General features: G+C 44.3%; 1 protein-coding gene across 27 annotated transcripts in view; it reads right to left on the reverse strand.

The window, feature by feature from the left end:
• The window catches only part of FBRSL1 (fibrosin like 1), a 503,076-nt gene that overhangs the window by 265,260 nt on the left and 211,001 nt on the right, over nt 1-26,815 (reverse strand). For 20 of the 27 annotated variants that reach the window (XM_031506234.3, XM_085592726.1, XM_077787189.2 and 17 more), the window contains 2 exons: nt 17,624-17,725; nt 6,817-6,852 (listed from right to left, as the gene is read on the reverse strand). The exons of 2 other annotated variants lie outside the window; for them this stretch is intronic. In XM_031506234.3, the coding sequence (XP_031362094.1) occupies nt 6,817-6,852; nt 17,624-17,725 (138 nt within the window). The remainder of the gene's footprint in view (nt 1-6,816; nt 6,853-17,623; nt 17,726-26,815) is intronic. 5 more of the 27 variants (XM_077787183.2, XM_077787179.2, XM_085592732.1 and 2 more) reach the window with 2 other exon arrangements.

Consider the following 26,815-nt stretch of genomic DNA (forward strand, 5'->3'; position numbering starts at 1 on the left):
AGTGACAGCGAGGTTATCCCAGCCCAAAAGCCAAGGAGCACTGGGAATTTCGGGGGATGCATCTGTTTAACAATAGCAGCTTTCTAGTCAGATTAGAGGTCTGCTCCTGCCGTGCCCCGAGCGGAGGGCAGCGGCAGGGAGATTAAAAACACGGGCAAAAATCACACACAAGTCATATGTCCCATCCCTGGAGGGGCTCATGGTGTCAGCTGGCTGGGCCTCCCTGCAGCTGAGGGTTTATGGAAATCAGGATCCTCCCGCCCCGCTCCGGCCACAGGGACAAAGGGGCACCACTGCTGAGCCTCCGAGGCAGCCCCTCTGCCAAGGCCATGCTCAGACAGGGGGAAACTCAGACAGAGAGGGCCCTTTGTGCTTGCTTATGGCTGTGGAGATGAGTGAAAATCCATGGGACTTTTCATCCTAATTAAAAGCAGAGGTCATCTAAGAAGAAACAGACTTTCAGAAAAGGGAACTTCTAAAGGAAAATGTGTTGTAAGGAAGTTCACGGACTTCAATATTTGTAAAGCTGAAGTATGTAGTTTATTTATGTTCGTACTTCTACTTAAGCTTTTCATGGGACATTTCAAAAACCCTCAGAAGAGCTCCCACGGATCTGGAATAATATGTGTACTAATTACTCAATTTGAGCTCATGGCTTATGGGACAGTCCCTGGAGCCAAGGGTCCAGCTCCTCAGCTGGCTTACAGCAACCTGGCTCCATCCCACACAACACTAAGAGCAAACAAAACTCTATTTATTCAGTGAACTCAGCCTGTCCAGGTGAATTCAAGCATGGGGATAGTTTTTGTGAAGTGAGGCTATTTAGGAACATGGGAAAAGGAAACCAGCAGAAGTTAAATGCTTTGGACTGATAGCCACCATTTTATTCCTGGCTCTAAAACTCCTGGTATCTTATGGGGAAAATTTCTTTCAAAATACTTTACACCTCTATTCCATATTATTATTTTTCTATCTTTTCAAATCCTTTGTGCTGTCATTGCACTAGCAGGCCACATCACTTTTTTATAGTCCCTTTTCCTTTTCGCTGTCTTCGAAGAAGACAGAGTATTGTTCCACCTGAAGGGGACCTATCTGCCATTCTTTTCTCTTGTCCAATTAGAGTACCTCTTTTATGCTTGGCATCATGGCAAAAGGAGATTGATACTTATTTTGGAATTAATACTCCTTTATTCATAAATCTTGTCCAGAAAGTCTTGCTCACATTGCCAGCCCACAGGCACACTATTGTAGGAAATATATATTAAATTCAGTTTTATCATTTACCTTTGGCTCCAGCTCAAGGAGTTTTAGAGTCATAACAAGAGCCCCGTTTCCAATATTGATTTTTGGCACAGAAAAATGCTAATTTATCAGAAGTCCTAAAATACAATGAATTTTCCATCCCAACTAAGAAATGTTACCCACCTACTGAAGATATTTTTCATTAGCGTGTGACAGAGCAGCAGGTGGAAAAACCCTGTTTGTCACAATTCCAATGTGCCTCTGGTCACTGAGTGTGCTTCCACACCATGAGGAAAGCATGCTCAGGAATTCCCAAACAGAAGTATGACATGCTTCATCACAATATTTTTTTTATCATTATTTAGAAATGTATCCTTCTCAGGACATCAGTTTCTCCACGGCCATCTCAAAGATGTCAAGGTATACAATTGTCCCTGGGATCCATGTGGGAAATGGCAATGACTCAAAGTCTGTACAGAAAAGATGCTGTTAAAGGTACTTATCCAAGTGATAATTTGGTTCCAACCTAACAGCACAAGAGCATCCTCAAAGCACAGAGTGGATTGAGGAATGCTGCTGGTGGGATCTTCAGTGAGCCCCTGTAACCACTGCACCAAAGGCACGAACCTGCCCATGCTCACACCAAGGACTTCTGGCCTGAGAACAGCCTCCTTAGCAGGCACCATCTGCTTCAGAGTTTCACAGAGCTGCACTGAGCTGGCACAAAACAGAGAGGCCATGAAAAGAGCTTTACAGGGGATATAAACCTGCAGAGTCAACAGTTCCTCTGCTGATGATTTCCCAGCACTTTGCAGCCATTTGTACCTGTCCTCCCTCCTACTGAGGTCGCTGAGCTGAGCACTATCTCTGTGCTGCAAACCAGGGGAATGCAGCTCAGAACCAGCTGCCCCAGCAAGGGCACTCATGGGCACGAGCCAAAGAGATCTGACAGGGGCAGGGTGGTTGTGGGGAACTCTTTTGGGCAACAGCCTCACTGTACAGCAACACTGAGCACACAGCACAGGAGAGGAGTCTTGGATGGCTGTAAAGATCTTTGGCAACACAGATCCAAACTAGCTGGAAAGCCAGCTCCAAAAAAATGAACAAGATCATCTGAGAGAACAGCCAAGAAGGAGCAGACTGGGGTCCAGGCAGACCCAGCACTTGTCTGAGTCATCTAAGGTTCAGCTTCACCCAGGGGAAAAACTGTTCTCATGCTACATCACCAAGCAGGTGGAATGAAGGTTGCAGATAGCACTGAGCTGACTCTGGATGACCCAAGAGTCTCTGCAAACCTTAAGGTGTTCTGCACATTTCTCTCTCTCCACGAGCTCCAGCCTGAGTTATCTGAGACACTGGTTTCCTGCGCTCAACAAGGAAGATGTAAAATCAACAGAATTTGATCAGCTGCCAGGGATTTGACTAGGCTACAAAGACTTTGATATTTTACAGAAGCTCAGAATAAAAATCAGCTGCTGCTGGAGCCAAGTGTATGTTACTGGTTTTATTAAAAAAAAAACAAAAACCTTTCAAGAACAAATAAAACCAAACAAAGACGTTTCATCCTCCTGCACTTTTGTTCCAAGGCACACTCAGACAGGTTGGCTCACTGGCTATCCATTTGCCATATGCTTTCAAGTTTATTCTTTCATTCACTCCCACATTTTAGCCCCTTCCAGTTCAGAAGACGAACAGCTGCACAGATGCTCTATAAATAAACTACATAAATTATTGGAAGAGGTTTTTTGTTTATTTTTTTAAGCTACCACATATTCCCCAGCTCTATCCTTTTCCATCCTCTCTACAAAACTGAGTCAAATTCAGCTGCAGCTTGAGTTTGTCTCTACAGTGTTCTCAACCTTATAAACAACTGCAACTTTTTGGCCATTAATAACAAACTGTATGTATTATCTAATACTCATTGTAGCTACTTTATAACCATGTTTGGTTCAAAGTTAACTACCAGAAAAAAACTTGACAAACATCCACAGTGTGGATATGTATCAGTGATGTAAAAACCTCAACTAGTTCTAACTCTAATTTCTGATTCTCTGTGTACTTTTCAACAAATCAGTGCATTTTCAGGTACACAGGCCTCTCATCCTGTTACCAAAAAGAGAATCTGTTTTGTCTGCTCAGAAGACAGACAGACCTCTCTGACTAAGATCACTAATCTCATTTGTGCATGCAGGAAATGTGACAAATGGCTGGAGTAGTTTATCACACAAATGTAACCATCAAGTCATAGAGGGAATGAGATACTAACCTCCATAAACAAACTCGTGTTCTATTTCTCAGCACAGCGGAAGTATACATTTAATGAGATATGGATACGAAACACATGCTGCTGAGAAGAGAAAGGGCTTGCAGTAGCAGGACAGACCTAGAAGTTTCTCATCCTATCCAAGTAAAAATCAACACCATTTGAAAATTAATTTGGGGAAATAGTGTTTTAAGAGATTTTGTCCATTGTATGTACAGGAGACTCTGCAACTATGTGCCAGGTCACTGTTACTGCTGGTTTTGAGGCTCAAATTAAATCTAGATGCAACTAGAGTTCACCAGATCTAACTTCAATAAGACAAAATTTCACAGCTATTTCAAGCATGCTCCTTTTATTTAGGCACCTAATATTCCATGGGAAGCCTGAAGTCAAGGAAGTTGCTGGAATATCCAACCCTCGGGAGTTAGTTATTTAGACATTTGCATTTAGTTTTCTTCCTGCCTCTAGCTTCAGAGTCTGCACTTCATGGACGAGGCATTTGCTGAGGTTTTTCACCAATGAGCCTGCTCTGACTGCCTGGACAAGCCTTGATGGCTCAGCTGGATGAGCCAAATTTGCACCGAGATTTTTTTCCATGCAAGATTCCTACTGCAGGTTTTAAGTTCTCTCTGGGAAAATGCTCATTTCCTTAAAATGTGCATTTTCTACAAATGTTTCTGAAAGCAAACATCTCTGCAAGGCCAGCTGACGCAAGTGAATGGTGAAGAGTGGGAATTCAGAACGAGGTAATTAAAATTGAGCACGTACAAAATAGTTTGTGGTATTTAAACAGCTGCCGATGGAACCCAGTACAAGAACTTCACCGAGTAACAATACAGATCATCATTCCACAAGTCTTCCACAACACAAGCCATCAGCACAGCTATCAGGAGGAACACCCAGCACAGCAGTGTCTCCACCGTGCCTCCTGCTACCACTGCTTTCACCATGTCTGGGAGACAACCCATCCAATGTAAACTGGGGCAGAGCCAAAATGCCACAGTGACTTAATGTTTCACAGACAGCTGCCTTCGTGAGAAAACAGAACTGTTAGAGATGTGAGGGACAACTCCTGCTGTGGGCCAGTTGTCTGGATCTGGTGGTTTGAACATCTCTGTGCCACCTGCAAGAATCAGCATCCCATGGGAGTCTGGGCCAATGGAATTGGCACTCTCTGACTTTTGCTCAATCAATTTAGAGCAGCATTGGAGACTTGGGGGAAACAGCCAGCCTCAAGAGCTGGCACATGGTGGGGCAGAAGGCAGTTTAACAGGGAAAATGACAATCCATAAAGAAAAGCAATGCCAGTTCACACTACTCATGATCTCAAAATACTGCCCTGGCATGCAGAAAGCTCTTACCTCCCTCAAGAAGTTATGTGTTGGCAAAATAAGAGAACCATATCCCCACACATGCACAGAGAAGGAGCTAGTAATTTTCTCAAAATCATTTCTCTGAGAAACAAAAGGACATTTCTGAATAGCCAGCAATGGAAGAAAACAGTCCTATGATTTATTTGCCTTGAGACTCTGAGAAGAATTCTTTGGCCTTTTTCCATTACGATTTTGCAACCTATGTTATAGCCACTGGGAAATTGTTTAGTTCCCAAACCAGGCCCTCAGTCATAAAATCTGTGAAGATGATTCGTTATTATTTATGTGGTGCCATGGGCATGCATGGCATTTTACAGACAAATAGAAGATAAAGCATCTGCCTTTAGAAGCTTAGGTGAATCTGATTCTCCAAATGTATGAAAAGCAGCACTTAATGGGTCCTAAAGCAAACATTCCTCATCCCTCAATGAATTAAGCAACGATACTCACCTGGGATACTGGCAAGATTTAGGAGGATACTGGCAAGACAGGAAGCTACTTAATAAACATGTAACTACTGTCTAAAAATTTGTGACATTATTTCATTAAAACTGTCAGACTTTTCAAGTCATGTGTTATTTTGTAATGGTTTTATGATGAAAATGTACTTAATCTTGTATTAATCTTGTACTTAATCTTGTATTTCTGATAATATGCATGATAGCATGGGACAGTATTGCTATGAAATCGGACCATAAATTCTGCACTGCCTGGCAATTTTTTCTCTTTGTGTACTGGGTAGAAGGTTATTAAGTTCCATCACCCTAAACTTACAACATAAATTATTGAAAGTAAATAATTCTGGTGATTATCATAACAAGAAATGTGTTCCGGGCCTCTGCGTCAACTTCCTGAAGTACATAAAATCCACCCTTGTTCTGGTTCTATAGAGAATGAGCAGCTTTAGCTCTTGGTATGAAAGAGTTTGGGACCACTCACCTAGAAGGCAAAACTTTATCATGGCAGAGGTTGTGAAAACAGCAATTACTGTCAATCATGCAGGCAGGAATTGTTTACTGGACTGAGACATCCATGTTCAGATTTGTATATACCTTCATCTAGAACCTTTGCACTCCACATGACTTACTGTCTGAATAACCAGGGTATCATATCTCCCCACCATACATTTGTTTTGAGAGTCAGATATAATGTGATTCCAGGAATTTTCATGTTGACTTTGCTAAGCCTCTCACACCCTCTCCTATTTCTGTATTACTCTACTCAGTGATGTCTGTGCCTGCCTTTTTGAACAGCTGAGCAGAAAATGTACCCAAAACAAACAATCCACCTCTATATGAAGAAATGTCATTATTGCACATACAAATAAGGTACATATGAACAGAAATGGACAATTCAACATGTCTGGTACATTGCATACACAGGCAGTGTCCTGACCCTGTAACATCACCCTCGAACATTGTGGTACTCCTATGAAGGAAATATCAGCAACACCCTCCCCTGAAAACAAGTGAGCTTGTTTTGTAACTAGAGGCTTGTAAATAAGAGAATATTGACTTTCTTGTTGTTCACAATGGTGAGGGCTGCAATTCTTTGTAAAGTGGGAGCAATTGTGTATTTGGCTCTTGTATTTAACACACAAATGAAAGCGTGTATGGGGGAGGGAGTAGAGGAGGGAAGCATCTCCTGCTGGTGTTGAAAACTCTCCCCACTCAGGTCTTGGTGACTATCTAGCTGGAATACACCATAAACTGACCAAAAAAACCCTCCCTATAAGTATAATATTAAATTAAGAGGCCCCCAGGCTCTTAATGCACTCTCACATGTCAGGGCTGTCCCCTGCCAGGTGCACGACAGCCCTGTGCTCTCACCCTGTTTCTGTTCTGCATTTCTTCCATGTCAGTGGCTGTGCAACAGGTAGTGTAAACCTCTGCAATCAACATCAACAGAAGTGAAAGAATTAGCTGTAAAATGACTTACGGAGTAGCCTCTTCCTGAAAGCGATTGAGCAGAACTCTGTGGGAGGAAACAATATGCCACAGTAAGTAATGCAAGAGATTCTGGGAAATGTAAGATAAGAATCATTTTGCGATTCCCTCCCCCAGCCCAGTATTCCTCAGGGGAAAACTCCACAACCTCAAATGATCTCCTGATACTCTGTGTGCTGCCACAGGAGTAACAGGCAGAGAGCACTTCCAGGTGAGGGCTCTGGGGCTATTTCAGGCAGGGTTTCATAAGCCAGAGCAGCTCCTCCCAGCCAAGGCAAAAGCTCTCAGTGTGGGACACATCTTCACAGCAGCAGGACACACACTTTGAGCCATCCCTCTTCAGGACGTGGCGGCACTTCCTGGGAACAGCACGCACATGTAAGGATGCTCTCCAGAACCAGGCTTGCACATTTTGCCTCATCGACTCCAACTCTCAATCATGTAACCAAATATCCCACTTTCCATTCCCCTCCATGAATCTGTGAGCCTCCAGCCTTCACTGCTGCAGCATTACCATATGACAACTCTATCTGAAATAACAATAGCAGCAAAGCACTAATTTATCATCTCTCAGAGCTTTAATAAGCACTCTGTCCCTTTTGAATAAGTTAAATTACATTGTTTACTCCTGCTCTTCATTTCAGCTCCTCCTGCTCCTTTCTCTACCACATCCTTACCTCTTTCACATGCTGCCAAATCATTTGGTTCTTTTCCTTCTCATTACACCAGCTCCAGTCACTTGGATCCCTTTCCTCTCTCTACAACCAAAGACTGTTGAGCTGCTGGGTTTTTGCTGGCAGTGGCTTTCTCGAAGCAGCTAAATGAATTCCACCTCTAGCTGCAGCTGCTGCTATATGCCTTCTTTTCGGAAATTAAAAAGGAGCCAGGAACACATGACACCACATAACCCAGCAAGTACTCTGCAGGCCAATTTCCAAGTGTGATTTATAATCATGATGCCCTCACTACATGATTTTATTAAACAAGATCCAGGGAGTCTTAGCAGTCCTGTTTCTAAGACTGATGTTCTAGTGGTACCAAAAATACCGAATTGTTGCAGGCTGATGGTGAGGATTATTTTGTCTTTTTGCAGCAGTGCCAGAAGTTATCGCGTTACTAAATCAGCACAGCACAATACTCCAAAGAGATTGATGCAAACTGATTGCAAATACTTGTAATTTTTCACCAGCAAGATAACAGCCCCTTTGTACCAGCAATCTGAAAGCCTTTTGATCAGAGGATACCTAGATGTACACAGGAAACCTTTCCCAGACTCCTGCTCTCAGTGGAAGACACAATTGTCTTGCTCTGCCCACGCCAGCTCCGTGCCACTGGCTTGCACCTGCCTCCGACACCAGACAGGCAATTCTGCAGCCAAGTGCCCATGGAGAAAAGCTCCCAAAGCAAACAAGAGGCAAGAGCAAAGTCCTACAATTATGTGGGTGTAGGAGGAGGGCTCCCTGTTAACCCTCACACCAGCTGGCACAAGAACAAGGGTGCCAGACAGAAGGAAAGATGTGACCCAGCTCTTACACACAGGTCTGCAGCCAAGGTGTGACTGAGTGCCAGTCCCCACCCCTGGCATCTACACCTGCACCTCTGTCCTGTTGTAGCTCCAGAGACCTCTGTGCTGCTGGAAAGGGACGGCTTCCAGAGGGGAGCCTAAGGCAGCAGCAACACTGGTAACAGCATCTGAATTCCTACCTTCTGCATATTGAACACAGATTTGGCCACTGCCTTCAAACATTACAAACTGCCTCCTAAATACAAACTGCCCAGAAATAAAGCTACAGACCAGTGAAATGAAGGGCAGTGGCATTTACCTCTATTTTTGAGAAACTATGACAAACTTATCCCTCTGCGTACTCTATACCCTGAAGAACTCATGGAATTCAGCCTTGTACAGAAAAAGGTTAATAACAATATCCTGCTATCTACATAAGTATGTCAAACAGCTGAACACAATTATGTGTTCCGTCACTTTGGAGAGCTTGACCAGGCAGTTCACCTAAAGTAAACACAGAAATGACGAGGAGGCAAATTACCTGCTTGGAAAGGCAGGAGGAGGAAAGGGAAAAGGGTGGAAGTTCTCACTCCAGCCCTCCATCAACTGAGATTTAACCAAGAATGACAAGGTCTAACAAATTGGAAATAATAACCAAAAACAGAAACAAGAGGTTTCATTAGCAGCTTCTCTCTAGGGAAACAGCCTCAGAGCTTTTTCACTCTCACAGTTATTTTTTATCTTTGAGCTTTGTGCACACGCAAAATGTTTTCCTGGGATGGAGTAGATTCTTGGACAACAAATCAAGCACACTAACAACAGACTTGCTTTTCTTAAAAAAATTTTCAGGCATCCCAAGCTGTCCAAGAACCCCAGGAATCTGCAGACCACTGATTTAAAACCACTGAGTAGAAAACAATAAGACCAGTTACTGGGTAAAGTGTTACATCAGAAATAATGAAAACTGAATGGCAATTGACTCTGGTATTTTTCACATCCAAGAGCCTCTTCTCTCTTAAAAGTTTTAACATCAAATTTCCTGAAAAATCAGTGGTGAAAAAGGGTGGGGTTTTCCCCCTCCCTCAGAATTTTTCTTGCATATATAAAATTAGTAACTGGCGAATACTTTGGAGTCAACTCATAAAATCTTTTCCGAAAGTTAGGTTTATGCACAACCATGCTCCACTCTCTCCAGGGCTCTTTGCATGCATTTTTCTGCACATCTAACAAACCAGTATTGCTTTTTTGGTTAACTGGGAACACTGTGGCTCTTTAGGCAAATCCATACCAATTGTCACATGTAGCAATTCTGAAAAAAACCCTGCTAATATCAGCTATGAGTGCCAGAGCAGAACAGTTTGCATGCAACTGTGATGGATGTTCCTAAATATAAAAAATCTTTGGGGGTTAATACAAACACGGCTCAGTCCGTATATCTCTATATCAAGATCAAATAATGAGAAAAGTAATCAATTGTGGCTGCAAATATAAGAAATCTTAGTGGAAGTTTAACTTGGCATCTACCCAACGCTGAAGAAACCTTTCACAGTGTATGAGTGCTTGTCTGGCAGGAGTAATTACCGGGGCAAGCCTTCAGCTGGAACAACTTACCGAGCCTCTTCCCTACAAGGACAGGAGCACTTACATGGAGGGCTGTCAGACAATCCTCCCTCTCCAAAGAGCCTATTTGCTGCTTTGGTCAATTTTCTCCTTGGCAGAAGGGCCTCAAGCAGCAGGGGACGATGGTGCCCGTGGTACCCAGCCAGCCACACTGCTGCTGGTGCTGCTCCCACCAGCACAGCGCCAGCCTGGCACCTCTGGCTCACCTGAGACCAAACCCAAAGCAGCTTCAGTGCACCCGAGCAGGCTCAGCTCTGGCCCTCAGACACTGCCTGGAGAAACCAGGGCAGGCAGGAAAAGGGCTGACAAATGGTTCAAAGCCAGGACTGTGACCCCACCCGGCCACAGCTCCCTGCAGCCAGGCACTGAATGCCAGACCTCTGGTCCAGCTGCTCAGCAGCCCTGAGCAGAGCCCCAGGGAGGGCAGCAGCCTCTCTGCCTGCTGAGCACCAGCTTCTGCCTCTTCCAGGGCTCTTTGGAATAGCCAGCCTTCCTAAGGGAGACTGTTAGGGGCAAAATGAGTGTGGTGTGTGCATTTAATGATGCAGAAGTGGAGCTGCACTGCTAGGTGGCATTTGTGCATAAAAATAAATGGCTTATAATATTTTGCACATGATGTGCTTTTTTACAACTGGAGATTTTTGGTTCCTTTTAAGCCCAAGGTTAAAAACAAAACCAGACAGCACAGACAAGACATTTCAGTTATGTCACAGAGTGAATTATTTCTACCCTGGGATAGCTCTTGTGTTAATTACACTGGATATAAAAAAAAATACACCTTTCTGGAAGCAAAGGCAAAATCTTACTGCTGAAAGACTCTACTACCCCCCCACTAATGTCCTTGAGAGCTTGAGTTACGCTGCTATCTGCAACTGTATTTAAAAGATTTCTTTCTTTGTGATAAAAATGGCAACTGCAATTTAGAAACTAAAATAATGAGAAAATCTCACCAATAACCTGCAGCAGGTTTTCTAAGACTTCCATTAAATTGATAGAAAAAGTTATTTCTGTTATATAAATAAAAGCATGGCCTTCCACTGCTCTTGTGATGCAAAAGAAATTAAGACACCCTCTGTTCAGTTTCTTAAAGCTATTGGGTTACTATTGAACTCAAAAGACAGCAGGAAGGGCTTTAAAATCCAGTAATAATCAAGGTAATAGGGCACCTCAAGCCAATTCCCCACTCTCAATGGGTCAGGCAGGTTTCAAGTTGGATCTTTTGTGTCTTTGATATAAAACCCAGCTATAAGGGGATTAGTTAAAAGCAGGTGATGGCAGCACAACCACAAAATGAGGTCATTTATAGTGCTCCCTTCCATCCTCTTTGGCTAAAGGACACAAATTAACATATTCCAGAAATGTCAAGAGTTCATTCCTGCTTTTATGACATGTGCCATTTCATTGGCTGAAACCAAGAGTGTCTCAAGTAGGTCCAAGGCAGCTGTTGAAATGGCTATTTTCAGCCAAAGCTATTCCCATGTGGCACAGGACAGTCCCCAAAACCAGCCTCCAACCTACTGTTAATGCCATCCTTGTGTTAGTGTGGAAACTGAGGCAGGGAAAGACTCAAATATGCCCAGTGGCACCTGAGGAGCCTCCAGCAGAGGAGGTAACTGAGGCAGAATACCCAGCTCCTACTTAGTGCCAAATCTTGCCTTGCCAAATCACAGGCCTGAACTCATCATATCAGTGCTGCAAAAGCCTGATTTGCTTGGTTAGCACTCAGCAGGGGTAATCAATTGTATGCACAGAACAATCTGATTTTGAATTCTGATTTATAGCATTTGTTCAGGATGACAGTCACCTCAGCTGTACCCACCTTCCACTCTTTCCCAATTCCACAGTCAGAGAGGGCAGAAGCACCAGGAATTGCATGTGTTTGCCCTCCCTTTGGTCATTTATAGAGCATTCAACAACATAATATGGGTTCAGCTTTGAATACTGGAGAAGTCTCATATTTCCTTCCCAAGCAAATCCCTTATAAAACTCAAATATCATGGAATGAGAAGGGTAAGTGGAGAGGAGGGCAAAAAGAGCCAAGGGCAGGAGATATCCCAGACCTCAACACAGACTCTTAATGCAATTAATTTCCAGAGCCACACTCCTGTGTGCTGATACAGTGAGTTCAATTGACATGGCAAAGGTCACCAGTGCATCTGATGTTCGCTGAGATTAGAACCCGGACCTGACAAGATAACCACAACATGTGATGAATGATTTGCACGTCTGCAATGCTTGAATGTGTTCCTTCTTGAATTGGAACTTACTTTATTCTGTTGGATAAACAGAGAATGTTATGTTAAGAAACACTGCAAAACCAGTCTGGTAAGATATCAAACTACACAAGGTCTGAACATCTGTAACTGGCTTGATAAGCTACGGGACAGCTTCCACACAAGAACTTCTATTCCTACAGCTGATGGAGGCAGAAGGAAAGTTGCCCACTGACCGGGAATGAACAAACTCAGTGCAGTTAGCCAGGAACAACAGGAAAATCTTCACAGAAACACACAACCTACATGAGTGCTGCTCTTGTTCAAACCATCACCTCTGCCAGCTTCACAAAACTTCTCCAGACTTTCTTTCTTCCTAAATATCCCTCACTGAAACTTTGTGCCAGTAATCAGAACTTAACCTCTGCTGAAGCTGTTTCCATGCAAGCATTTGGTGTTCTGTGGGACAAAGAGAAAAGCAGACAGCGTGCTGAAGGGAAGGGAATTTTTGCCTCCAGAAGAATGAGATTTGCAAGGTTTCATGATCTTTCCATGTACATTCAAACCAGTTTCCCAAGAGTCATGGTTTGTGGAAGGGGTCTTAAAACTATCCTGTTGCTACTCTTTTTGGCTAGGATGGTCTTAACTCCACTCTTCAAACTGCAGATCAGATCCCAGTGTGTTACACAAGGGGAACAGTGGACAGCACATGCCACAAAGAGTTTGCAGCCCACATGTTACTACTCCAGGCTTTCCAAAAACTCCTTCAATGTGCTCTGTGACACCCCTGACCATGGCTCTGAGGTCCCCCTGCCACCCTACTGGAGCCAAGAGCAGGCATCCCACATGCACCAAAGTTTACAGTGTGGATGAATGTGGATAAATGAGTGACTGTGGTTCAATTCTCACTTCACAGGCTCATCTGATTGTGCTTCTGGCAAGGTACTTCAGCCTGAGGCACACATGAGGGACCTCCAGCTTTGTACCCTACTGCTGCTCTAATCCCTGTGCCCCAGGAGGGGAAGCATGGTACAAGAAGTAGGAGGGAAGGGGGAGACCGTGCCTGTGATGGCACACAAAGAAAAGCAGATCACAGTAAACTGCCTGACTTAGAAATCACAGAACTTATTTTGTATTCATCTACCAGAGACAGAATTTTATATCTAGCCTATACAATATGCTAAACACTTATCAAAGAACATTTAGAGAGAGGAAAATCTTTGCATTTCCTAAAAGACTGCTTTTCATTTATTATGTTTAAAGAAAAACAAACAAACACATGAGGATAGGATGATGAAAAATTAGAAAAGATAGCCTGGGGGATGAGAGGAAAAGGCTCTCAACAACTTAGTAGCAGTGCTTGCTGGCTTTATGCACAGCTGAAGCCAATCCCTTGAAAAGGAGAGTTTTGACTCTTAAGTGGCCAGCACCTCTTGCAACATATTTCCTAATCAGCGAGTATTTATGGTCGATATTTTATATTTCCAATTTCCCCCTAAGGGCTCCTGAGAAAGCAGCACACCTGCCAACCTTTTCAGCTGGGCCAATAATTGCCAATTTGCTCTTTGCCTTAGTATATCACTCAATTTAGCCCTGGCTGTGCCCTGCATACATCCTCATTCATCTCTGTGCCCCCATGACAATTAGAGTGTTAGCTTCAGCTAACTAGGGCAACTATTCTACCAGGGTTGGAAGACAATTATTAGTCTATTTTCCCATCTTGTGGCAACAAAATTGAGAATCCATGACAATTACATTCAGCAATTCTGCACTCTGCCGCCTGTTCCCCCTCCTTGCCCCCACCTTCCGAATATTTCAAATTATCACAGCTCTACTACCACATTCAAATTTTCCATGTTCACAGGGAGTGAGGCTTCTATTTAAATGATAATGAGGGACGATCCATTCAATTTAGTGAGGGAGAAAATCCATTAAAAAGCAGGCAGTTCTTAAGCTGATGGGTCAAGAAAAAGATAAAAAACCTTTTTTAAGCCATTATACAAGGCTCTGTGTGGATTTTTGGACTGTTCAGGACATCAGAAAAGATTAAGACAATTATGGAACATGGGGAAAACCAAAACAAAATGCCCAAGCTTTCCACTTTTACTTGGGTCAACACAACAAAATAGCAATATGGCTTATCTGGCTCTTAATTCTTTGGCAACTTCCAATTACCTCATACTGAAAAGCAGCAGAGGAAAATCCCATTTTGGAGAAAGGCTGTTGACTCTGTTTTGGTTGTAGAAGACCTGAGAGTACACGTGCAACAAGGATGTTAGCTCAGTAGTAGTTTTTAAGGGAATTTTACATCAACACTGGGAACATAAACAAGTGGCAGATTTCCATCTCCTCTCTGCACCACAAAACTTGGGCTAAAACTTCACTGGTTTTCTGCTTTGAAGTTTCATCATCCCAAAGAAGAGCCCAGCCTCAACAAATCAAACCTCTGCAGCCAGAGATGATTTCACTAGATCATAATAAGCATTTTTTTCCCCCAATGACCCATAATAAATGGCACTCAGTGTAATGTCTGGAAAGACTTACTATACAAGCCAGACAATTACTGTCTCACTATGAAATCGTGTCATTCTCTCCCCACAGAATTTTCACTTGTGGCAAGGAAGGAGCAAAATGCTCTGGGTTTCATAGTGCATGAACCAATGGCTGTTTGTGTGTGTGTGTGCACAACATAATCAATCATTTGCCTCTGTTTTCTTTAGAGTGCAATTATTTCACGACAGACCAGGCCACCTCTTGACTTCACGGTCCATTAGAGACTAATGACATGCATTAATGTAAATAAAGAACAACTTGCTGGCATCCCACTGAACAAGTCACCTTAAGAAACAAATGGCACAGAGGGGCTAAGCTGTTCAGAATAGCACCTCTGAAATGGGAACCAGTGAAGCTGCAGAGAGGACCTAGTGCTCCCAAGATGGCACCACCACAGCTGACACTTTGATGGGCACATTTCCCTCCACACCTGCTGTGTGCGACCTTACAGCAGCCAGACCTGTCACCTCCTGCCTCATTCACTCCATTGTTCACCCCACTCAATGGGGAAAGGCACAGGAGGGAAGGCAGCACAGAGAGCAGTCCTGAAGGCCAAATGCAGCGAGGAAGAGCAGGAGAGTGAGAAACAGCTCAGGTGCCTCCTGCTGCAGAGCATCCATCTGCAAGGGCACTGCTGGGCGCTGGAGCCTCGGTTTGCAACCACCAGCCTCGAGGAAACACCTTCCCTGCCTTCCCTGGGCATCCTGACTGCCCTGTGCTGCTGATCCTGAGCACATGTAAGGAGTTGTGCTGCTCCAGTGGCACAGCAGCTATTTAAACTGTGTGCTGGGACACACAGCTTCAGAGCCAACAGGGACCAGGCATGGCTGGACAGAAAATCCTGCAGAAATCAACACTCTGTAGCATGTTGTTGTCTCCTCTCTTTCCCTGCTTCCTCTCTACAGCGAGAGAACCAGCCTGCCTCCTCATCCCTCTGCACAGAAATGGGGAAAACCATCTGATTGCACCCGTGGGACTTCCTAAGACTTTGAGACAGTCACTAAACAGGCTACAGAACATGTACCAGTACACGAGGCAGTGTTATATGTAATTAAAGCTAAATTGCACTCATCAAATAACGAACGAAGAGCATTCTGTGATTCATGAACCTTACTTTTCAAACTGTTTAATTACTAATTTGAAAAATTCTCATTTGCGATGGGTCACCAGGTCACGAGAGCAGCTTCAGCAAAGCTCTGAAGTGTGCCCCAAGCCTCCAGGCACTGCCCAAACGTCTCCTCTGACTGAAAAATAACAGAGTGCCTATTTCCCACTGAATTTCACTGGCTGCTGAGCAGGCTTTGAAGATTTTGCAGAAATTAGGCACTTTTGAGTCAATTCCTACAGGCTCAGCCTGCAACTTTGGGGGCAAAGGGAAAGGAGGAGAAATACTGGAAGTGCATCGGCTTAACAAGAAAAGTCTCCAAGACCACTTAAGGCTTTGACCTAAGCTAATGGCTAAGCTGGAATATGTTATTCCTTTCCTGCAGCCCCACTCTAGATGCAGCTCCAGGCACTCCTGCTCACACACCCGTCAGGAGCGGCCGAGGGGAGGGGAAGCAGAGAATCCCATCGGTGTGTGTGTATAAAATCACCACCATTACTGACTAGTAACACAGCCAAGGATGTCCCACAGCCAGGGGATTTGTCCCGGGCCCCCCCGGCTGCCCGGCCCCACGGCGGCGCGTGGGCTCGCAATCCTGGAAGCAGATCACAGGACATGTTATTTTTCTCCTCCTCCCACTGCGTCGGCTGTTTACAGCACCCCATTCACACTCCAAACATGTAGAGAGAATTTTCCCCCGTCACATTTCCCTGTCAGAGCTGTCAAGCTGAATCCCGCTTTAATCTGCCAAAAGCACTTTTCTGCTGACATTTTTAATAAATACTTTCAGCTTTTAAACACATTTGTGGGAGCCATTTTTTCCCCCTTTTTCTCCCTTTTCCTCTTGTAGAACGGGCTCTGAAAGCCTTAATAGCAAATACATTACACTTATCAAAGGCTTTCCCCCCCTCTTCCTTTTGCATCCTGAAGCGGAGGTAGTGTTTTCAATTTTAAAGCTAAATTAACTGTCCAATTGAATTTAGCTGGTGTGAGCCACTTTCTGTGACAGGTTTTAGTTATGAAGCATATTTTACATTAATAGAACTCAACATGAAAACCACTCGCTCTGGGATTTCTGTGGCTTGCCATTGAAATGGCAAATTTAATATTTCAGACATGCTCGTGCCAGCGTTTGATTATTGTTCTTCATTTAAATCTCGCCTAACGGGAAAGGTCCTAATTAGTAAAAAATCATGTTTTAATGAAGGCGAAATGCTAATTGCTAACACAAAAAGCCTTCGTATAAAATTATCCCAGCACTGCCATTGATTTCTTGGTGACTCAAAAGCCCATTTGTGTGTTTACACACTAAGGCACCATTTGCTTTTGTTTTATCATAACATTTCACTCAATGTACCGTCGAATTTCCTGAGAGAAAGACAGCTTTCCCCCAAAACCCTCTCATATCTTGGCGGCAGGAAGCATAAAATTAGATGAACTAACTTTGCACCCAAACTATGTGATTACGTGCAGCAGTTAAACCCAAAGATGCTGTAAAAAGCTTTTTAACACAACTTCTTTGAAAAAACAAAACAAACCATCAAGCCATTTTTCCCCAAGGAATAACAATTCCATTTTGTTTTCCCATCTCTGATCTTTCGCTTATCATATTATTTGCACCATGATTATAGTGTTTGCAAGGCAGCTCAACCACTTATGCCGTAACATTCAATCATGACATAAAAAAAAGTTATTACACAGTGACCTCTGGATGCCAACATTTGTTCAGCAAGATTTATGAAAAGCCATGTCAGCAGCGGGAATTGCTGCAATGAAGCGATGCTTTCTCCTGAACGGTACTTACATCACTGAGACGGTCCCTTGAGCTGCTCCGCTGAGAGCTTGTGGCCTCCCTGATGCTGTCTTCCTCGCTATTTCTGCCACTTCTGCTTGTAGGGACCTTCATCTAGAGGGAGAAGAAGGAGGGGGAAAAAGGAGATTTTCAAGCACTGCTCTGCCACCTGTTCCCCAGGTTGCCGACAGCAGTTTAGTCAATGTCTGGCTCCCACGGCACCGTGGAAGGGAGGGAATGCGTGGGGCTCTCTGCACGTGTGTCCATGCTCCTCTTCACCAGCGTGGGAGGGAAGGTGCTTTTGGCACTCCTGGGAGCAGGTGAGGCTGTGCCAAAGCCCTTGGACACAAGAGGGAAGTGGACAGACAGAGCCCCTTCACTGAGCTGCCAGCACTGCTCAGCTGGGACACTGCTGGGGCTGCCTGGCCATCCTTCCCAGAGATGTGCCCTAGGGCCACCCCAGGGACTGCACTGAGAGGTCAGAACGGGCACTGAGGGACGCTCGCTGAAAGAACTTGCTTGAAATACTACAGAGAATTTGGAGTACATCAGGATTAGCTCTTACAGCCAAGGCTGGTGCTCTAACTGCTGAATCATCCCACTCCCTTCAGCTGAAATTGTGCTTGTGTGGATAGAAGTGAGAGAGCCAATGTTTGAAATCACAGCAACCTTCCTCTTACATCTGCAAAGAGTCTTACAGGGGGAGGAGAGGGGTAGGATAGATGTCATTCACAGCTTCATTCCTGGGCTCATTTACTAACAAATTATTCTGCTAATTCCCTCATGAAATATTGGGTGGAAATAAGTGTTTAATTTATTAATAGGTTCTATTCATATCAGTTTGGTTCCATTTAAATTACACTATTTAAAATGTCGGCTTGTACAAATTGGTATTTTTAATGGCAATAAAATCCCTTTGTTTCTTGCTGTCCTGTTCCATGGTGGTGCTGGCAGCCAGCAGGGTTTGCCTGTGGTGCTGCAGCCCTGCCCCTGTGGTGCTGGACATGCTGTCACCACGTGGGCACAGCAATCTGAGCACTGGGAGCACTGATCACTGCACTCCATGGATGTCTGACAGTGCTGCCAGTTAAGTGCCCTACGGTCTGTTAATATTTTTAATGAAATGTTCAGGGACTGTGTGTGGAATGGGCTCCAGTTCCCATCCAGGTGCACAGCCCTGTATGGGCTTGGGTAGCAGAAGTAAAAGGAAAAGAAGTAGAAGGAAAAGTATCATGATCAGTAGATTTCTGATTAATGTCCTTGCTCTGCATGCCTTTCTACCACCTTACACCTCACCAACATGCTTTCTTCTGCAGGATAAGACTTTGAGAAACATCTAAGTGATAGAAATCAAAATTTTTTCATGGCCACCTCATCATATAACCACCATTCTCAGTGCAGTGCCCTGTCTCACTCCTCGTCCACCACCTTTCAAATATGCTGCTCACCTGAAAACTTTTATCAAGACCAATATTTCATCTTTGCTCCTTTGTCAAAATGTTTAAAGGCACAGCACTGCAATGAGAGGTAATCCCTGCTGGGGTCTGCTAGAAGCATTTTCAACAACAGGGAGCTTGTATTTGCAACCATCCACACCATGTATCAAGGCAAGAAATAATCCCCTTGAAGTTCACGATGTTCAATCCATATTGTCTGTTTCCTTAATAACTAGGTCAACAACATCAAAAAGAGAAATCTAACTATACTACATCAATATTGGCCATAAGCCATGAAATTTTTAATTCCACATATAATTAAGTAAATTTGGTACGATATTTTTTCCTAAATACATTAAATGATTGTCATTCGCTTATTTTATTCTTTTTGAGGTCTTTATTAAGCAATTACTACTTCAGCTATGCCATTATCTTGCCTAGGATTGATGCCAAGCCAACAAGACAAATGGTAATACCCCATTAATTACAGCCTTTCAAACACTGGCACTCCAGCTTTTTTCTGTCATTTGGGTCTTTCTACACTTACTCAAAACCCAACTCCACTGGTTTAGAGTCATCAGCCAGTTCTTCTAAAACTCTTGGATGTAAAGTATCTGACCTGCCAATTTCAAACCTTCCAGACACAGCAGGTGCTTTGTTTCTGCCCTGAAATAGGAACCATTTAACCATTGCAGGGCAGAATTACAGTTTCCCTAAATACAGTACAGAAATGCCCATTGAATTCTGTAGCTTTCTGATTTCTGATCCATAACTTTATCCCTCCCACCTAGGAACACATCAAAGCCTGTCAAAATTACTACACTTCTGACCTAAACAACTCCTAGACAGCTGCAAATTAAAGGAAAAATAAATTATGCCATTCCAAATCCTTTCACCTTCCCAAGTGCAAATGGTTGCTAGAATTAATTCAAAAGGACTAAACTGACAGCTGTTTAAAGTTAGCACAGACTCACCCAACCTGTTACCAGACTGGATCCTTTTGCTGCTTTTCTTGAGTTACAGTCAGCTCCAAACACCACCTGTTTCTTTTCTCCAAATTTCATTAAAGGAAAACTACACCTACACACACGGTAACAAATTGAGACAATTTGACCTGACAAGGTCTTGCACAGGCAAGCAAATTAGAAGCATCACTGCTGCCATTAACCTTTCCAAGTAAATATCAATTATTAAACTTGCTGCACTACCTCTGTCCCCAGTTTGCTGCTGTGAATTAAGAGGGTCATCAGCCTTTTTGACAGATCTTGTTCATTTACACCTGCTGCCTGCCAGCAGGGGAGCCCGCACACCCGCAGCCCCAGCGCTCAGCCAAGCTGCCTTAATTCATCAGTAATTACCCTAATGAGCCACATGCAGGACCCAAGGAGGAGGACAAGTTGTTCTGCTAAATGGATGCATTGGTTTCAGGGCACTCTCGGCAGACCTGGGTATTAGCAAACTGGCCAAAAGCTTCTTTCCCAAAGTTGCCACTGGCTCAGCTGCTTGATTTCTAGTGATTTTCTCTGGGTGTTTTTGCTTGAGTTCTGGAAATTCCTCCTGACCACGTTCCCTGATTGAGTTTTACTATAAAAACTAGTATTCCTCTCCCTTGGAAAAAGTCATTACTGTTCAGAGCCTGCAAAGGTGAGGTGGGCCAGAGGCAAAGTGGGCTCCTGGCCCTGCTCCCAGCCTGGGGATGTCATCCCCAGCTCAGCATAGACCCAACAACCCAACTCCCCAAATCCACAGGCAAACACACTGCACCCTCTCACACAGCACATTGCCAGGGACCTCCAGAGGCACGAATGCAACACCAGCCATGGGGATTAAACACCTCAGGTGGATGAGCCACTAAAACTGGAGCAGCCCATATTGGTTCTCCAGGGTATTTACCCACAGTGGCAATGTCCTTCAGCAACCACAATTACATATGCAATTCAACATTACAGGCTGTTCTAACCCAAAATCCAATCCTTTTCAGACACACATTGTGTGTCCCCATCCCTCTGCATTACCCACTGAGTGTACCCAGGTCCTTGGGCAAGAACAATCCTGTGGATGGGTTTGCCCTGTTTGAGGCAGAACTAATCCAGACTGTCTTCCCAACTGGAACTGGAGGGTTCCAGCCAGCCTAACAGAGCCACAGCAGAGACTGGGAACAGCAGGAGGAAGTGTGTGGGCCAAACCTGAGTGTGTTTGATAGAGCTGCCCTTAGGTCTGCTCAAAGTGTTTTGGGAGCCATCTGAGAAGGAAAATGTCTCAACTCTGATGCCCAAAGTTCTGCAGAGAGGGGCTTGGAAAGGTGCTCCTCAGCCTCCAGGTGGGAGGGAGTCTTGTCTTGCACAACAGCTGACTGCTGTGTCACTTCAGGAGAGCAAAGCTGTAAGTAAATAAAAAGGCATATGGGGACAACTGAAGCTCTTTGTGAATTTATATTTTCCAAACCCTAAGACAGCAAGACATTAATGTCCATGCATATGAACTGAAACACTGAATAGGTGCTAAAGTTTTACTCCAGCAGAGCCTGTTTCACTGTTGAAGGGAATTCTCTAAAAGCATTAATTAAACCCAAAGCTGCTTAAAAACCAGTCCAATGCAGTCTCCTGCAAGATAAATAACACCCCAGACCCACCACACACCACAGAGCAAAGCTGGTGGCAGGCAATCCCAGCTCTCTGCAGTCAGCTGTCACCAGGAAGGCCAGATTTGTGTTTGGGAAGGTGGAAGAGGCCGTTTCCAGGTTGGTGGGAACGGGCCAGGGCTGCAGGCAGGGCTGGCTCGGTGGGGAAGGACCGGGGCAGGTACAGAGGGTTTGTAAGGCCACAATCAATTTGCATTCTGCAGGTGCTCACACACAGTCCCAAGCCACGTTCAGAGCCAAGAATTATGAACCTTGCGCTGTTGGACATCATGTAGCATGATTAAATATCATAACTCATCCCACTAATAGCTCTAGCTCTGCTATCCTGGAATGCTGCTGCCTTTCCATCTCACCCATCCAACTTCCCCCTCCCTACTTCTTCCTGTGGGGTGGAGGAATATATGAATGGGCAGAATGGGCCTTGCTTCCCTGAAAGGGCTTTATCATTACCACTATGTTGGCTCTCAGCCCCCGCTTTTTAATCATAATAGATCAGCCTGCTCTCCATTTACTTAAGCTTTTCCGATGTCAGAGGGAAGCACGTTTTTATTTGGCACACCTATTTTCCCATCATGGGCACGCTGCCCCTGCTCATTATTAATAAATACACTTCGATTTATCACAAGCTCCATTTGAGTGCCACGGGGAGCCTGGGGCAAAAGGAGACAAATTCTTTTCTTAAGTTGTTGTGAAAGGTGCTGGGCTTGCCGACCCTCACCCCCATTAACCCAGCCCAGCTCGTGTGCTCCTACTGGGAGCTCCACGGGCTGTGCAGCGGCAAGCTCGGACTGATCTTGTGCCATCTCAATATATTTGTTCATTATCTTGCGCACACACAGAAGCATTTGGAAATGTACTCGGGGCACAGGCCAAATTGAATCATCTGCCTTCATTTTCCACACGATCTGAAGCTACAGCTGCTACAACAGGCTGTGGGATTTTTATTTTCCTTCCTTAACAGTTTTTTTTTTCCCCTCGCTCTTAAAGTCACAGTGGCCTCATTTCAAACCCCTCGCTGTTGCTTGGGTTTGTATCTGTGTTGTATAAAACAGGTCTTGCTTACACACAGGGTGGGAAAAGAAATTCCCAGCAACCTCTCTGCACAGTTCTGAAGGAAAGACGGAAAGCAGAAGCCTGAGGGAGACACATAATGAAGATATTAATCTCAGGGATGCCTGTTCTGGTGGCTCAGATGGGTCTATTAATCCACTAATCCTGTCACCTCTGCCAGTGCATAGGCACCAGCAGGAATGGCACCCATCGACTTTGTGCTGCACTCTGGAGCCAGGAATGGTCCATGAAAACAAAGCTGCCCTTCCAGATCAGAAGGGCAAAGAGCTCCACACAGCACTGAGCCAAGTTACCTCCTTTCAGGAGCACATTAACTTTGAGAAGAAAGTTTAATTCCTTTATAAAGCTCTGGAAGATCCACTTTCATTTGTCTTGAGAGAGAGGACAGACCAAACACAGCCTCTGGATTTCCATATTACCGACTTCATGGTAAATCTATTTTGGCAGGAGCCACTTGGAGATAAGTGGGTAGAGCTGAGAGGCATCCAAGTCCCAGAGTTTAGGTCCAAGCTTTCAGATCACCAGAGACAGGGATGAATCAACCTTATCATGCTCATCTATCTAAACTAATGCTGCTGAACACCACTTTACATCTCATCAGCAGGTAATGACTTTATCATCAGCTCTGCCAAAGGACCCTTTTTCAACTCTTTCTACAGGGTTGAAGAAAAATTTCCTGCAGGTAACGTTTCATTCAGCAAAGATCATGATTTCCTATGGTTACAAGAATTGATGACACAAATTGTTCCAAAAACTTATCAAAAATAATTGTATGGCCTGTCCCCTTCCCAATAAAGGATGAAAAATATGCTTAAACAATATTTTCAGAGACTTTTTTACTAACATTTGCTTGCATTTTATTATCAAGTCCCAGATAAGCTCATGTTTCTCTGGTAGACCATCAGCAGTAGCAGCTTTCTGCAGCAGGAGACAGTAAACTGCCTTAATAAATACAAATGGACAATTTAATTAAAATATATTGGAGACTTGGAAAAAGTACTATTTGTGGATGAAACAGTCTATTAAGGGATCGCACTCAAGGCTTACTCAATGTATTTTAGGCAGGCAACAATAAGTGGCAGTGAAAAAGTGCACAGAGCTCTACCCCAATGATTAAAGACCACGCCGAAATTATAAACGTCTGTTTTCCAGAAGGGGGCGGGGGGAAGTCACCCAGTTGCCTCTGGTTTTAATGTTTGAAACAAAACAAACCATTTGGCTTTAAAAATGTACTTCTTTAAACCTGAAAAGGCCCACGTATCAAAACAAGGTGGAATCAGCTAAACACATTACTTCTGATTTGTTTCCTTGAAAATCCAGCCTTAATGCATTCTAACAAAATTTATCTATCCCAAGCATACCTCATAATGAGATCAACTGGGAAAAATATCAAGCTTGTTTGTATATTTTATACTTGCTCTAACTTGGCAGTTTGGAGATTATGTATTCCCTAGGTCCCTCCTTAAATCGTTTCACACGCTACAATTTGATTTTCTTTGCTTGCCCTTTTCCACAATTTTTTTTTTTTTGATACATTTTATTGAGTTCTGGCTCAGAGGGAAATGTTTCCTTTGAATTAAGGGTGCAATCATTTTTTCTCCCCTCTAAATAAGGACATATGGAGTAGAAAGCAGTGTTATGGTTTGAGTATTTTATGATTGAAGTAGGGTTCGTTTTAAAAAAATGACAGTAGCATCAGGTTGGATTAGAGTAGTTTTTCTAATTGGGTGGTGCTGCTGTGGATACTGTGATGGGCTATCTTGGCCATAACTCATTTTAAACAGGACACGTCCGTTTTTACTTACTGTGATGAAGAAGCAAACAGCAGCAGTGTTATGATACTGAAGGAAAATTGTCCTTTTTTTTTAACAGTCACTCAGTTCCATGATATTTCCAAGGTTAGTGTTTGCACATTTACCTGCTATGCAGACTACTGGTTCTCTAATTCTGGTTTACCAGTTTCTTTTGGCTAATCTACATCAATAACCTGTGTTGCAGCCAAGCAGTCTGTGACACAGTGGTTCATTTTAGCCTCTCCCTGGGATGCAGAGAACTTGAATTGATGCTAGCAAAGGATTTCTGAGCTTAGACTGAGTCAGCTGCTAATGCAAGGCAAGTACAACAACTTCTAATAAAAAGTATTACCAGTGAAAAAACAAAATATTCAAAAGCCACTGATAGTTTCTCAGCTACAAGAGCAAAACTAATTACTCCTTAACAACCTAACTTTACATCTTAATGCTTGCAACCAGGTATGAGGGTCACCTTCCATTTCTAAGAGCAAATGAAACCCAAGCTCCTTAGGTGCAGGCAGCTGCCTTTGCAGTTTTTGGAAGAACTCCTGTCTGGTGCTGTGATTAGCCAGGGCAACATCCTGCAATGAGCTCAGCTTCAGCTTGCTGGGAGACACTTTTGCATACCTGGTGCCACCTCTGACTAGTGAGGAACTCTGTCGGAGTTCATGGTTCTTGTGGTTCCATGGTTCTTGGTTCCATGGTTCATGGAAAGAGCAGGCCAGCACCCTGGGGTCTGGAGAAGCCTTTCTCCCCAGTGGCCAGCACACAGAGGCCGTGTGGAGCAGCAGGGTTGGCTTTTCTGCAGCTCTGGAACTGCTGCAGTGATTTTTCACAGCTTCTGGGCTGGCAGGTGGCCTCGGCTGCGGAGCGGAGCCGGCGCCGCTTCCCCAGCACGGCCCGCGCTCTCAGGATCAGGAGCCTCGCTGCCATGCGAGACCTAATGCTTATTTTGGAAAAAAGCTGGTGCTTAAGCAGGCAAAACTGCTCGATTTTACAGCTGCCATCAGGCCTGCATGGCAAACTGCACTCTGCGTGCCCCCAGCCGCACTTGGCAGATGGCAGCAGACAGCTGGGAAAATCTGGGTTTGACATACGTCAGTGACAAACTGTGTCAGCGCAGACCTGCTCGGGTTACAGGCAGCCAGCGCTGGGACTGGGACTGCCGAGGGGGAAAGAGCATTCCCAACCTTTTTAACTAAAACCTGCCTTCACAACAGGGCACGCAGATGGCACCTACAAGCCCTCGGGGCTGGCTGGACGAGCCAAGCCGAGTGGCACGTGTTGGGTTTGTGTGGCCAAGTCTTGGTGGCAGGGTGTCTTCTGTGAGGAGCTGCCAGAAACTGCCCCAAGTCCAGTGGAGACAATGCCAGCTGGCTCCAACAGGGACCCACGGCTGGCCAAAGCCAGGCCCATCAGCAGTGGTGGCAGCACCTCTGGAATAACACCGTTGAGAAGGGGGGAAAGTTGCTGCACAGCAGCATTTGCAGCCAGAGAGAGGAGTGAGAATATGAGAGAGAAACAGCCCTGCAGTCACCAAATCAGTGGAGAAGGAGGAGGAAGAGGAGCTCTAGGCAGCGGAGCAGAAGTTCCCTGCAGCCTGTGGTGAAGATCATAATGAGGTGACAGGTCTCAAGGAGTAGCATCCAATAAATAGCCCATGAGAGAACTGAAAGCCTCTGAGCCTCTTAGAGCTGAAAGCCTCCGTGCCTCTTGAAAATAAGATTTGTAGGTTCAAGTTTCACATAAAGATGATCTGAACCTGTGACTCTCAGTTATAAAATGCCATCCAATATGCATCAAATAGAAAATTGATTTGGCACGGGTTTTTTTTGGTAATGGGAAAGCAATGGATACACTGAAGATGAGCTGAGAACTCTTAGAGCAGATGCATCAAGTGTTACCAATCTGGTGCAGTGGAGCATAGCAAAAGGATCACTGTAAGGGAAGTAGCTCCAAGCAGGCCAGGGGGATGATTGACTGAGCATCCACTTAGCAAGGAGAGAGCTGTGTTCAGCTGGAGCCAATGGACTAAATTAGGCTGAGCTTACATGATGCTTTTAAACACCATGTAGGAGGCAATCAGAATTGACAGCTTTAACATTGCTGCCATCTATGCATACAGATACCATCTATTAAAGGCTAATATCAACAGCTGTGATGTTCAAAGCAAAAGTAGATTTAATATACATATTAAATTGTCCAGAGCTTCAGGAGATGTTTCAAAATATATTAGGAAATTCCACCAAGAAAAGATATCTCT

Source organism: Lonchura striata, chromosome 15 (assembly GCF_050655825.1).
Source record: "Lonchura striata isolate lonStrDom1 chromosome 15, ASM5065582v1, whole genome shotgun sequence".
NCBI lineage: Eukaryota > Metazoa > Chordata > Aves > Passeriformes > Estrildidae > Lonchura > Lonchura striata.